General features: G+C 36.7%; 1 protein-coding gene across 3 annotated transcripts; it reads right to left on the bottom strand.

The window, feature by feature from the left end:
• Nucleotides 1-104: 104 nt before the first annotated feature.
• LOC127161750 (fucolectin) lies at nt 105-12,612 on the bottom strand. Of its 3 annotated transcripts, none has more exons than XM_051104464.1 (5): nt 12,458-12,612; nt 4,638-4,714; nt 4,215-4,512; nt 3,965-4,119; nt 105-410 (listed from the first exon to the last, which is right to left on the bottom strand). In XM_051104464.1, exons 2-5 carry the CDS (start codon nt 4,708-4,710, stop codon nt 124-126), a joined length of 813 nt encoding a protein of 270 aa, XP_050960421.1. In that variant the 5' UTR covers nt 4,711-4,714; nt 12,458-12,612; the 3' UTR covers nt 105-123. The 3 variants fall into 3 exon arrangements, with proteins under 3 accessions (XP_050960421.1, XP_050960422.1, XP_050960420.1); XM_051104465.1 differs by lacking the exon at nt 12,458-12,612 and adding an exon at nt 12,378-12,443; XM_051104463.1 differs by lacking the exon at nt 12,458-12,612 and adding an exon at nt 9,140-9,295 and having other exon boundaries at nt 107-410.
• Between the last annotated feature and the right edge of the window lie 2,399 nt (nt 12,613-15,011).

The raw sequence follows: 15,011 nt of genomic DNA, 5'->3' as shown, positions 1-15,011 counted from the left end.
CACAATATTGCACCCATTTGTAACTAAATTATATTTACCTTTTTAGCGCTGTACTAATTCTCACACTGCAGTAAATGCTAAATGTATTTAAAGAAAAATAAAGAGATTTAGAGCTGAATTTATTTACCTGGGATTGTCATTGCCGTTGTTGTCCAGACTGTTTCCAATTCTGATTTCTGCCCCATTCAGTCTTTCAGAATATGAATCTACTCTGTTTGTTATTACTACTGAAAACACTTTGTGCCTTTTCAGTAGGTCCAGTCTCCACCAGGGATTGAGGGTTTTTTCGGTCTGGGAACAGGATCCATGATTGACATCACCATCTTTGTTCCCATCAATGGCATTGGATGCAAAGTTGTTTCCAAAGAGGACTTTTTGTGTAGCTTTGCCTTTTAAAGCCACATTTTCACCTACAACAACAGATGAGTTTCAAGTAAATTCATAGTTTTGAATAAAGAACTTCCCTTACAGTCTAGAAATGGAATATAGAACAACAATTTTGTTAAATCTTAACCCTTGTGTGTCAATAAAAAAAAGTTACACATAGGTCCTTAGTGGACAAAAATGTCCATGTCAAAAAACTGTCATAAAAAATTTGAAGCTTGGGAGCACAGACTTAAGTTTGGTCTCATTTTAAAGGAGACCCATGGCAGGTTATTGTTCAAGTAGAAAAAGTTTAAAAAGTGAAACAAAAAGTTATAAAGGGTTACATTTATGAAAATATATATTTTATTAAACATGTTAAACTCTAATCCTGCTAGAAAATCAAAGCCATGTGATTTTCCAGATATGAGGTTAATATCTCAAAAAATTAGCTTTCAGGGAGATTTTGTTTGGGCGCAGTGTTTTCCCCATTAGATGCCAGCAAAACTCCACTGGTGCACACAGTGGTTGGATTTGTGATTTGGAGTAGAGGGTGACACGGGAGTGGATTTTCAAATCTCTCCGGTCCCACTCCCACAAAAAAAAATCCCATCCCATCCCAATCCCACGAAAAAACTGGGAAAAAATCCCGTCCCGTCCCAATCCCGGAAGAATGACTCCCATTCCCTCCCACTCCCGTATTATTATTATTATTTTAATTTTTTTTTGGCTAGAATCTGCCAGTTACAGTAAAGAATACAGTACAGATCACAGTATGCCCGTAACTTTTTTTTTTTTTACATTAGTTGAATAAAAATGCAAAATTTTGTTTATTATTATTATTATTATTATTATTATTTAACTGAAAGCCATCTTAAACAAATGCACAGTGTGCATTGCACACACATTAAATTTCACGTAAATCATTCATGCAGACACACGTTTCCTATTTGAATTGGTCCATTTGAAAGTAGACATTTCACTCTATAGATATATTTTTCATGTCTCTAAAGTAAGTATACACGGAGTTTCGAAGTGACGCGCTCAAGTTCACAGAGACAGACGGCAGAAAGCTCGTCCTTTTTGCTTTAATTAGTTTACAAAAGCGCAACGTTTCCTTGTTTTTCTGAGTGCACACAAATAAACGTTGAGTCTTTACAAATTCGAAAGATGCCTATCATTCACTCTTATCTGTATGACCAAAAATGACTGATTTTAAGAGCAAGTGACCGCACCGGCACCTCTGTCATGCAGTACCGCGCTACTATTCGGCTTCCACACTCACACAGACACTTCAGTAGCGCACATTTTAGCCATATGGTCGATGAATGATAGGTGAGCATTTGGATGTCCTGCTGTATTACCAGTCGTTAACGATCCGTCCGTCATGAACTCACTTGCTTAACCAGCCACACCAAAGCATACAGAAGGAGAGAATAAAGAGACAGGTCAACTAGAATTAAGTTCATTACAATATATCATTTATAGTTTATTTATATAAAAGGTATAAGGTTTCATAGCGTTACGATTCCCGGTCCCGCCCACTCCCGCTGACATTTTTTCCTGTCCCGTCCCAATCCCGTGATTATTAGTGATTTTGTTTCCCATCCCGTGGGATTCCCGAAAAAATGTCAGCCTCTAATTTGGAGTAGAGTTTTTCTCTCTCAAATATTACAAGAACACACACACAATTTTTTTTTATGACACACATACAGACTACACTCTGACATCCATACCAACACACCCACACAATTATAGATGCATTATTTATCCAATTAAAGGAAAGGCAAGATGAGTGCTTGAGATTAAAAAGTATTTAAATTGTATTTTTTAAATGAAAATAACCGATCTTTTCGCTAGATAAGACCCTTTTTTCTCGACTGGGATCGTTTACAACCGCATTTGGGATTGTTTGAAGCCGCATTTAAACTGCATTTTGGAAGTTCAAAATCGGGGCACCATACCGTATATGGAGAAAAGTGCAGAAATGTTTTCCTCAAAAAACATAATTTCTTTACAACTGAGGAAAGAAAGACATGAACATCTTGGATGACAAGGGGGTGAGTACATTATATGTGAATCTTTGTTTTGGAAGTGGACTTGTCCTTTAACTCTATAATACGCAGAATCAGAAAACAGGAATAAAGCGAGTATTTGCTTTATAGACTGAAAAAATGGCACCATCTGGTAAAACATAAAGCCTAGCAAACAGAATGAAAACCTGTACACAAAAATCGCATCATTTTACAGTTAAATGGCACTGAGATTAAAAATTGCAGTTTCAATGGGAACATTTTTGTCCTTAAGGTCCTGAGAGGAACAATTTTGTGTACCTAGTTCTTATAATTTGAAGCTTTGGAGCACAGAGTTAAGTTTGGTCTTATTTTAAAGAAGACGCATGGCAGATTATTGTTGAAGTAGAAAAAGTTATAGAGTTAGGTTTTTATAAGATAAAAGTTTAAAAGTTATATAGGGTTTAGGTTTATGAAATTGCTTTATGAACAAAATTTTATATAAAATATATATTTTATGAAATATGTTGAACTCTAAACCTGCTAGAAAATCAAAGCCATAAATCCAGACAAGTTGAGTTTCAAATTTAAGGTTGATATCTCAAAAAATGAGCTTTCAGGAAAATTTTGTTTCCTTATTAGATGCCAGCAAAACTCTGCAGTGGCTGGATTTGTGATTTGCAGTAGAGTTTTTTTCTCTCCCAAATATTACAAGCACAATTTTTTATGACACATACAAACCACACTCTGGCATCCATACCAACACACCCACACAATTACAGATGCATTATATATCCAATTAGCTCTATAATATGCATAAGCAAAAAAACAAGAATAAAGCGAGATATGCTTTATTGGCTAAATCTGAAAAAATGGCACCATCTGGTAAAAAACGTTGAAAAATAATTTTTTAACAAAAATTGCATAATTTTACAGGTAAATGGCACTGTGATTAAAAATAGCATTTTCAATGGGTTTCAATAGGGACATTTTTGTCCTTAAGGTCCTGAGAGGAACTATTTTTGTACCTATAGTACAAAATAGATTTATTAAAGGAAATGGGGATGAAATAGTAAAATTCCAATAAAAATGCACACCTGTGCCAAAATGTATGCAGCTGGCAATAACACAGGCAAAATTATTTAAAAAAAAAAAAACCTGAAAAGGACAAAAATGTCCGAAAGGTTTCACAAGGGTTAAATATGGCTTCATTGAATTTCTGCTGTTTTTGTCTCTTCTTTGATTAATTACTTTTATCAGAGCCACAATGTTTAAATCCTGATCATAAATGTTCATATTGGTGGCACAGTGGCTTGGTGGTTAGCACTGTTGTCTCACAGCAAGAAGGTCCCTCGTTTGAGCCCCAGCAGTGACAGGAGACCTTTCTGTGTGAAGTTTGCATGTTCTCCCTGTGTCAGTGTGGGTTTATGCTGGGTATTCTAGTTTCCTCCCAAAACCCCAAGACATGCAGATTAGGTGAACTAAACATTCTAAATTGTACTGACTTGTGTGTGCAATTGACTTTTGTATAGATTAACTGGTTCTCGCCAAGGATATAGCAATAGATGCTGAAATGTTCATATTCTCACCATCAGGAGCTGGATAACCATAAACCTCAACTTCACAGAGGGTAAGAACTCGATTAGATCCAGGTATGACCACATTGATGTAACGGCCTGAAATGCCTTTCTTCAAATCAAAAGTGACGGATCCCCCATCTGGAATGGATGAAATCTTTCCAGCCCTGAATAGAAATCACAGCACAATGTGTGATTGTGTGTTTGTGTATCACATTGTTCTTTAAGATAACCTTTTAAAATAGCTTTGTAGTTTTCTTACAATGGGTTGCTGTTGCCGTTGTTCAGCAGAGAGTTTCCAATGTGTATCTCGGCTCCGTCAAGTCTTTCAGGACAGCAGTCTTTTCGGTTGGTGATAATTATGGAGGTCACTACGTACTCGTCTAGTAAATCCAATCTCCACCATGGGTCATTTTGCGAATCAGTATGAGTACAGGATCCATGATGAAAATGTGAGTCAAGATTTCCATCAATAGCATTGCTGGCATGGCCTTCTCCTGACCAAGGATCCCCGACCAGGTCTGATTGTGTGGCCTTGCCATATAAAGCAAGATTTCTGGCTGAAATTTTATACCAAAAGTTTTCTGAAAATTATTTTTTATACCAAAATATGCAGTGCATATAATATATTGCAAAGCATGTCTGTATTAATGAAATAAACCAACTGTAAATTCTTTATCTTTACCTTTAGCTGTAGTTGTGTCTGTAAACCAAGGCATCACAGAAATACAAAGCAGGAAAAACACATGCATCTTCATTGTTCTGAAAATGAGAAAAACCAAGCTTTACTTTTCATTTACAGTTTCATCATAAATGAAGTCAAAAAATCATTTATAATTCAAATTTATAATTAAAATGTCATGCAGTGATAACATGTATAACTATTCCAAAAAGAATCGATTCCGAGACATTGGAAATTGAGAGTCGATTCCAAAGGTTGGAATCGATTCCGTCAGGGGGAATCGACTCCCCAATCAGAGCAGTTTTCAGTTCAACAAAGCTTAAATATGGGCGCCTCACAAACAAACGGCTGTATCATACGAAGACTGCATATCTCGGCTGCTGTCATCAAACGTCACTGAACGTCGATTCATGAAAATAAACTGATTGAAAAGAGTCGGTTCTGAGCATGTTTGAGTTTGAGGATACAGCCTTCTGTTAACCACTTATTAATTTGCCTCTTCTTGCTCGCTAATAGTGATCGTTTTATTGAAACAGTTCAAAAATGATTCAGAAGTTATTTTACGGTGGAACTGGTTTATATTGTCCACATACCCTGGTGAAAAAAACAGCATATGCTGGTTAGGTATGTTTTGATGCTGGTTTATGCTGGTCCTTGATCAGCAACACAGGGCTCTCAAGTTTTGGAAGAAGTTTGGAGTGAGATTACTGTTAGGGGAGAAGCCACTCAAATATTTGCAGCAGCAGCCCCTCGGCCCCACACAATTCTCTTTTTTTTAGAAGTTACATTTTATCTATTGTTCAAAATTGACCAGCACAAAATAGGAATTTTATCAACTGGTAAATCTGATAAAAGTCAAATTAATGGAAATAAAATAAAATGTTTTATATATTTCAGAAATACAGATCAAAGATAAAAAGAAATTTGGCCCCAAACGAACCAACATAACAGCAGCGCTCAATACTGTACACATACAGAAGGATTGCAGAACTTGCCCTCTGCATGTAGCCTATGTAAAGCTGTGCGTTTCAGCATTCCAGCTTATGAATGGCTTTTTTTATTGCAAGTGTTTTTTGCACATTTTGATGTCTTGATGATAGTGGTAGGGGCTTGAACTTAACTAGAGTAGCTAGTAATGGAATTATGTAATTTAATAACAAATGTAACTAATTTGTTACAGTTACTGAAAAGCAATGTACAGTTAAATTACAGTTACTTATGAAAATGTTAACGATTACAAAGGGGATTACATCTGAATATTTTCACACACTTACAGATTTGATTTCCCAAATTGCACTGACTGCTCTTAAATATGAGACACCAATGTTTCCGGAGTTTAGGACACAGAACAGAACACATGCCTATTTGATAATTGTTTATTTCCAATTTGGGTTTATTGTATATGCTTTATTTTTTTTAAGATTAACTGTTTTTTTGTTAGTTTTTTTTTTGTTTTTTTTTTTTTGTTTTTTGTCCAAGGCATTGTTAGATGGCAGTGTTTCCAGTCAAAGCCATGCAAGGATTTTATTTCAAAAATGGTATCATAGCTATTAAACTACATCTTATCATTTTAAAAATCTGTATTTAACCTCACAATGATCTCAAAGTAAAAAGAGATGCTAAAGTCTGATTTTGCGGTGGCTGTGCTTTAAAATTAAAGTATAATGATCATAATTCAAGTGATGAAGGATTTCATAGCTCTCACAGTAATTATTGTCCAGTACTACTGTAAGGTTAAACTTGCCTGCTTTAAACGTTTAAAAAGGATTAACAGCTGAAAACATTCCATAGAATTTTAGAAAGGTAATCAAAAAGTAATCAAATGTCAGCAGTTGCATTACTTCTAAAGCACCTGAAGTAGTTAGACTACTTATTACATTTTAAATAGGGTAACTTGTAATCTGTAACCTATTAAATTTTCAAAATAACCTTCCCAACAATGTTGATACATTTAATGTATTTCTGAAATATATATATAAATTATTTGGATGATAATTAATTTGTTTTACCAATTTTATTGGTAATATACCAGATTTACCAATTATCTAGTCCTTTCCTTAGTGTTCAGTAGCATTATTTGGATGATAATTAATTTGTTTTACCAATTTTATTGGTAATATACCAGATTTACCAATTATCTAGTCCTTTCCTTAGTGTTCAGTAGCATTATTTGGATGATAATTAATTTGTTTTACCAATTTTATTGGTAATATACCAGATTTACCAATTATCTAGTCCTTTCCTTAGTGTTCAGTAGCCAAAACTTAGTTAAAGCTGTTGGAGAGCTAATAATCTTGCAAGAATTTGCCTATATTTCCAAACATCAGCTCTAACTATCTTTGATCACAGGCAAGTGATTTTGTCCAGGAATCGTAAAATAAAGAAGAAAAAAAAACAGAAGGGGTTACCTACTGCATTAATTTTGTTAGTTTTTAGAAAATACAAAGGGCAACGTCCACTCCGTGACCGCAACGCGACCACCGCCTCAACTGCACAAAACGCTTCCACTGGGAGAGAAAGCGGCAGCCCCGTGACCGAGAATTCCACAGTTTGCCGCGTCCAGTGTGTGCGCGTCCATGTTGCCCAGTGACGAACGTTACTGTAGCGGGATCACGTAATTTACCCAAAAACAAAAAATTCTAATTTCTGATATTTGCTGGTAGGTGGCATTTAACTGTCAACAAGACAGCAATGAACTCCCCCTGCGAGCCTGCACCTCGTCCATTAACATTATATAGCGGGATAAGTTTTGCCTTACTTCTCAGCGTGAGAAATACAAGGTGTGGCGTGAGAGCGTGTGAACTGGTTGAAATGCGTGTGTCTCACGGTGAATGCGTGAGACTTGAGAGCCCTGGCAACATGACCAGCTAAGACCAGCATCAAAACATACCTAACCAGCATATGCTGTTTTTTTCACCAGGGTGAGCGCTGCACAACAGAATAGACCATGACGTGATTGAGGGTCTTGGTCCTATTTCCATCTTAAATAAAATGCTATTTTTAACTTTTCTATCAGCTTGTGATAATTCTGAAAGAAAGCGTCGAGAGCACAGATAAGTGGCGGAGAGTGCGAGTCTGACTGACAGATAAACCACCAGCTCTTATATCAGTGTTGTTGTTAATGTTCTGGTTATTTTGTTTCAACGTCCAGTTTGTTAATTTTATGCAAAGTATACGGCTGAAGTAAACATTATTCAGTTAAACTGTATACGTCTTGTTTCATTCATGCAATAAACGCATGTCCACTACTGAGCTGTGGGCTATGACTAATTTCAACACTATCACATGTTCGAAAATGTGACTAAACATTAGGTGTATTGGACTTAACGCAGCGCTGCGCAGCTCGATCAAATTCTGACTTGAAGCAGTGCATGCCGTTAGAAATTTTATCCGACTTGAGGCGGCGCCGACGCCTCGTGACTGTCACGTGTTGATGACCACATGGGTGTTTCACGATTGGCCAGATTCACCGCATGACAACGATCATGTGTGTTTTGGGTTTATTCTAAACATCCTCAAGTCCGATAATGCTGACAAATCTGTGTTTTTAGAACAATAAAAGTGTTTTTACTGTGGTCGCAATGTTATATTGAGTCAGATATTTCTTATAAAACACTGATAAAAGCATAAATAACCCCACTTTATTAGTATTTAAATATTTTATGTTTATGTTGATCATTATTCTTGTTCAGATGGCGCTGTAACTAAGCAGTATATGAAACGTGTTTCTGCTGCTCATGAAAACGCTTTTGAAAAGTCTGTGTATTTGATAAATATTGCATTCAATTCACTTCATCTGTGATAGAGCATGCAAACACCGCGAGAGCTTCACTGACGAGAGTAGAAAGTGTCCGACTCGACGCCTCCGTTTTCAACTCCGCCCACGACTGCTCTCGGCTACTCTTGTTGATCGCCGTCTGTAGGCGTAGATAGTAGAAGTCGAACACACCTATAAAGTGCGTCACAGATCTTGAGAAGGGTCTGGCTGCAGACTTGCACGTCCGAAAGTGACGTCACTTGCAGTCGATTTTATTTTTACTTTATTTATTTTTAAATTGAATCTCTCAACATTTTACAACAGTAGCCAGGTGGTGAAGACAAGAAAAAAATAAACTAAACTCCCTGCCACGTCACTTGCAATCCACACAAATGGTGCGTGTTGCCAATAGAGACAAGACGCTGTGGTCGTTAAAAACGATTAAAACTAATTTAATAGCATAACGTACAGGGTCCTGCAAGTCATCTGTAGGAGATAAAAACAAGACCCGAGCATTACTGATTGAACTACTCAAAGTATTCAACTATTCAATACACGATATAGCAGAAAATATTTCGTTAGAAAGGGTAAACATAATACACGCTGCGTGTAAACAAATAACGAGTAGAAGTGACATGAATCAAGCAGTGCGTCATCTAGACATGCGCAATAAGTCACAATATAGCACAAGACAGCACACAAACACGATAATCTCAATTATTAAATAGAATTGAGAATAGAAACTTACTTTATGGCATCAACGCACACAATATAAAGCTATATTAAATCTCTGAACAGCACGACCACTCTCATTCGCACAGTCCCACGTACTGCAATCACTTCTCTAGACTAGTGTTTTTTCAACGGGGGCGGTCGGACAGCATCTGGGGGCGCTGGAAGAATTTTTTTTTAAAGGGGGGCGGCGCTGAGCTGTTCTTGAGGGGCGTTTGGTCAAGACGAGTTTACACCAAAGATGTATGAGCTGAAACTTGCAAAAGAAAATGGTCTGCCACACCCTAACGCTGCCTCTACACTGGATACATCAAAGAGCACTTTCTATATATATTTTTATATATATTTCAACTTCAAGCGCGTGGAATCCCGCAGGCAGAAACAGAACGCGGCATCCGTTTACTGTAGCGCTCGCGCTCAGTTGTTACTGAACGACTGATTATAACGGGATCGATGTGCTTTAACACACGTGTCGCGCTGTTTGCGGCCTGTGTAGTAGTGCTGTTCGCTGCTAGTTTACACCAATACTCCCGCTCCTAGACTTGACGGTGTATCATTTCCTCAGCAACGACTTCAGTACTTTAGTGTTTGCTTGACTTTCTGTAGCGCAGCTGCTGCGTCAAAACAATAGCAATCATTTAGACGCGATAAAGCAAGATATGTTTTTTCTTGTTTAGAAAAATTAATATTAAAGCTTTATGTTTGCTGATTGGCCGCGGGTGGTCTGAATTAGAGGGTGACACGGGAGTGGATTTTCAAACCTCTCCCGTCCCACTCCCACAAAAAAAATCCCATCCCATCCCAATCCCACGAAAAAACAGTGAGAAAATCCCGTCCCAATCCCGGAAGAATGACTCCCATTCCCTCCCACTCCCGTATTATGTTTTTTTTTTTGGCTGGAATCTGCCAGTTACAGTAAAGAATACAGTACAGATCACAGTATGCCCATAACTTTTTTTTACATTAGTTGAATAAAAATGCAAAATGTAGGTTTGTTTTATTGAACTGAAAGCCATATTAAACAAATGCACAGTGTTCACTGCACACACATTAAATTTCATGTAAATCATTCATGCAAACACACGTTTCCTATTTGAATTGGTCAGTTTGAAAGTAGACATTTCACTCTATAGATATATTTTTCTTGTCTCTAAAGCAGTGGTTCCCAAACTTTTTCTGCCGGGCCCCCCTTTTGCAGAACAAAAAAAATTCAAGCCCCAGCCCCCCCCCCATTTACACACATACAAATTTTTGGCTGAAACCGAAACTGCTTTGTAATAATTATTTATTATTTTATTAATTAATATAGTCATTTTGTAAGACTTTTTAATTTAACTCAATAATATTAATGATACTGAATAAAAAAAAAAAAATCACAAGCCAATAAAATAACCATGTTTATTGAAAGTAACAATAAAATTGGACATAAAATATATAAATATTAAATCTCAATATATTATTTTATTCAGTTCTATGAAACAGAATCAGATATAACCTTTTTTTTTTTGGACTAATTATCAAAATAATGTATAGTCCTACAAAGCTATTATTATCAGAGCATGTGAGCAGAGCATACCGTCACGAGAGGGTAGCGTCATTTTACCAGCGTTGTCCAGTACAGCAGTACTACAGCATGTTACAGCACAGTATGCGACGCTGTTGCAAACAGGAACAAGTATACATAGACATTTTCTGTCGGCACGTTATTCGAGCGGTCTTTGTATTGCCGTTGAGCAAGAGTGGAGCATTCATATGGGCCGTGAGCAACTCAACGGAACGCACATTCATAGAGCAGAATATTGAGCGGAGCGTCACACATTTAGTGGTGTGCGCTGAATACTACCGGACTGCGCGGCAATATTTTTGGCCGTTTATCTCTTTCGAATTTCTATAAAAATCGTCTGTACACTAGCCTTGCCGCGCCCCCCAGTTTGGGAACCACTGCTCTAAAGCAAGTATACACGGAGTTTCGAAGTGACGCGCTCAAGTTCACAGAGACAGGCGGCAAAAAGCGAGTTCTTTTTGCTTTAATTAGTTTACAAAAGCGCAACGTTTCCTTGTTTTTATGAGTGCACACTAATAAACGTTGAGTCTTTACAGATTCGAAAGATGCCTATCACTCTTATCTGTATGACCACAAATGACGGTATTTTAAGAGCAAGTGACCGCACCGGCGCCTCTGTCATGCAGTACCGCGCTATTATTCGGCTTCCACACTCGCACTGACACTTCAATAGCGCACGTTTTTCTAGGTTAACATTAGATTGAGCGGCCATGTAAACTTGCTACTAAATACATCTTTCAGATGAAAAGCCATATGGTCGATGAATGATAGGTGAGCATTTTGATGTCCTGCTGTATTACCAGTCGTTAACGATCTGTCCGTGCTTAACCAGCCACACCAAAGCATACAGAAGGAGAGCATAAAGAGACAGGTCAACTAGAATTAAGTTCAAAATTACAATGTATCGTTTATAGTTTATTTATATAACAGGTATATTTGTGTATTTAAAGTTGGGTTTCATAGCGTTACGATTCCCGGTCCCGCCCGCTCCCGGTGACATTTTTTCCTATCCCGTCCCAAACCCGTAATTATTAGTGATTTTGTTTCCCGTGGGAAAACAAAAATTATTTGTAGGAATTATTAGTGATTTGATTCCCGTGGGAATCCCATGACCCGCGGGATTCCCGGAAAAATGTCAGCCTCTAGTCTGAATGCCGTATTTCTAAGAGTTTATTCAAAGCTCACAAATATAGCCTAATTTATATCCACTCGGCTTTCTTGCTCCTTTTTTTGCTTCTAATGATAATGATATTTCAAATGATAAATCAAAAATGTGATGAATGTCATGTGGCATTCAATGACATTTAAAAAATAGTAAAATAAAATTATGTATGGCTGTTTTTTTGGGTTAAAATACATGCTTTCAAAACGGGCCTATATATTATAAATAAAATATAGAATATAATATACACTACCATTAAAAAAGGTCAGTATGATTTGTTAATGGGTTCATAAAAAGGTTGCATTTGTTTGCTTTATAAAACAGCCTACAGTAAAAACAGTAAATCTACCATTCTGTAACGAGGACGCTGAGGCGGAAGTTGAAACCATTTGCGGAAGTTTATTAACAGCAGCCGAATACAATGAAACAGGCAGAGGGTCAGTAAACTGGAAAGGCAGTCCAATAGGCAACACAACACAAACGTAATCCGAGCAGCAGAGAGGTTAATCGAGGCAGTAGGTCAGTTACCGGGGAATCAGTCCAATAAAATAAACGTAGCAGCAGGGGTAGTCCAGAGAGCGATAGTCAGAGGCAGAAATAGGTCAAACCTTGAAAGCAGTCCACACAGGCAAACAATCCAAACAGGGGTGATCCGTAAACTCAGAAGTCCATAAACAAAGCAAAACAGCAACAGGTAATCCAACAGAGTAAATATAAACGCTCGGTAAGGCAGGTTAAACTGGCAATACTTCGCGAAGTCTAAAGCACATGGTTAGTCTTTAAATAGAGACAAACAGGAAGTAACAATAGAAGCAGCAGAGGGAGCATGCAGGCAGTTCTAGGGTGAGGGCTCCCTCTGCTGGCTTGGCGTTACACTAAATAAATATGCTTATATTTACAAAATACATTTAAGTTGGTCAGTGAAAACTTTGGAAATCTTTTCTATGTACTTTTGTCAATTAAATAAAAGATAAATAGAATGAACAAATCACAGATTTTATCTTTTTACGAAATGTCCTAACTTTTCCAGAATTAGGGTTGTACTTATTTTAAGTAAACTTTGAAATATTCTCACAAAATCTATGAAATATAGTAAAGTAGGGTTTATGTGTAAATGTGACATAGTGGACCAAAATAACAATGTCCACTATATCATTTTTATTTAGTCTTTTTAAATTTGGGGCAACAAAATATATCCGCATCTCAACAACACTGAAGCTGTAGTAACGAAAACCACCAACATGCTTAAAAACTCTGTGAATGAATGTTATTACACACAGTTTTAAAATAATTTACTGTAAAAAAGTACTTCACTGTCTTTTTTGATCAATTCAATGAATCCTTGAAAAAAAGTAATTTCATAAAAATCATAATGACCCCATACATTTGAATTACTGTAAATATAGTAACAGTCCTCATTATAAACACAAAATAATTATACTCTACTTTAATATTCAGTGAGGACAATTAGACTACGATTTATTTGATGGGGGGCGGTGAGGGACCTGGATAATGGGTAGGGGGGCGCTGGCCCAAAAAAGGTTGAGAACCACTGTGCGCATAACGGTGCGCTGCTCATTGCTTATTGCGTGCGCTCAGGTTGTGTTGAAGCACAACAGTCTGCACTAGAGTTGCGCATACGTCATCGCTCAGTTCTCTATGCAGCCTTTCTTACACACTGTAAAGAACCTTTTCTGCATTTGAAAGTTTCCATGGAAGTTCAAGGTTCTTCATGGAACCACTGGTACGAATAAAGAACCTTTATTTTTAAAAGTGTGTCTGTCAGGTTTCTGTCACTTTTATGTGATACAGCCCTGACACAGCTTGTCTATGTGTTATCTTTTTTTGTGAGCACACGTGTTGTTTATTTCTGTGCTCTTTGTTGGTTGTTTTGTTGTGTTTGGCGTTGTGAGCTTGTGAGTTTTTAATCGGCCACTGTTGAACTGTCTTGTGCGAACACGCTGGTCATGAAGTCTCAATGGCCACCTGTTCTTGTTATGTTTTGTGTGAGCACATGGCTTTGTTTTTGTTTCTATGTGCCATGTGCTGTCAAATCAATTGTCTAGCCCTGCCCATCTTGTTATCAGATTATTGCTCCACCTTTCCTCCCTCAACTCCTTGTTTGCAAAAAAAAAAAAAAAAAAAAAAAAAAATCAAAATATTGAGAAGATCGCCTTTAAAGTTGTCCAAATCAATCAATCAATGTTCATTTACAAGTAATTAGTGATGATGAACTAATAATTTACAAAACATGACTATGTGTTTATAAATGATTAATAAGTGATATGTTGAAAAGCACAAAAATGCAATTATTCTAAAACTATTTTCTTTTTTAAAATAATAATAAATTATTTGCTGTCAAGTGAATAAAGGTGTAAACCCTTTCTCTCATCAGCACAGACTTGTGTTCTTTGTGGAGTGTGTGGGATCTAGTGATAATGTGAACCAGTTTTACCCTCCACTGAAGATCACATCAGGTGCACAGCGCTAAACTACTACATGTGTTTACCATCTTTACCCTCACCAGTCAGCCCTTACATTGCAGTACACACAACAAATATTCAAAACCTGTTGTGTAAATGCATGAATAAATCATTTATAAATATTTCTGCATCCCCTAATCTAAAGTGGAAAGTACTCATCAGTTGTAAATGTTTTACAAACCTGCCGGTTACAGGTTGTGTGAGTATACACACTGGTGGGGAAAGATCTACGAATGATGAGTAAAACATTTAAAACTGATGCATTGTTTATACTTTAGATTAGGGGATGCAGAAAGATTTGTAAATTATTTATTCATGATGTGATCTTCAATAGAGGGTAAACATTTCAATTATTTAAAATGGATTAATAATATATTAACTAGTAACTTATTAACCACTGACTAAAGATCTGTTTGATTATTTCATGATATGCTATTTTTTTAAAAGATAACTTACAACAGATTTGTCAATCGTTAGCATATTACTTAATCATTTGTGAACATATAGTGATGTTAATTATTGGTTCATCATTATCTAATCACTTGTAAATGATTTATAACTTAATCTACAAAGCATAGATAAAAATACTAACATATCACTTATTACAGTTTTTTTCAGTTGCTAACATCCTCTTGTCCAATCTCTATTCACATTTTCAAAACACAATTAGCACAACATC

The sequence above is a fragment of the Labeo rohita genome, unplaced genomic scaffold (assembly GCF_022985175.1).
Source record: "Labeo rohita strain BAU-BD-2019 unplaced genomic scaffold, IGBB_LRoh.1.0 scaffold_729, whole genome shotgun sequence".
Classification (NCBI taxonomy): Eukaryota; Metazoa; Chordata; class Actinopteri; order Cypriniformes; family Cyprinidae; genus Labeo; species Labeo rohita.
This window is presented reverse-complemented; position numbering and strand designations above follow the sequence as displayed.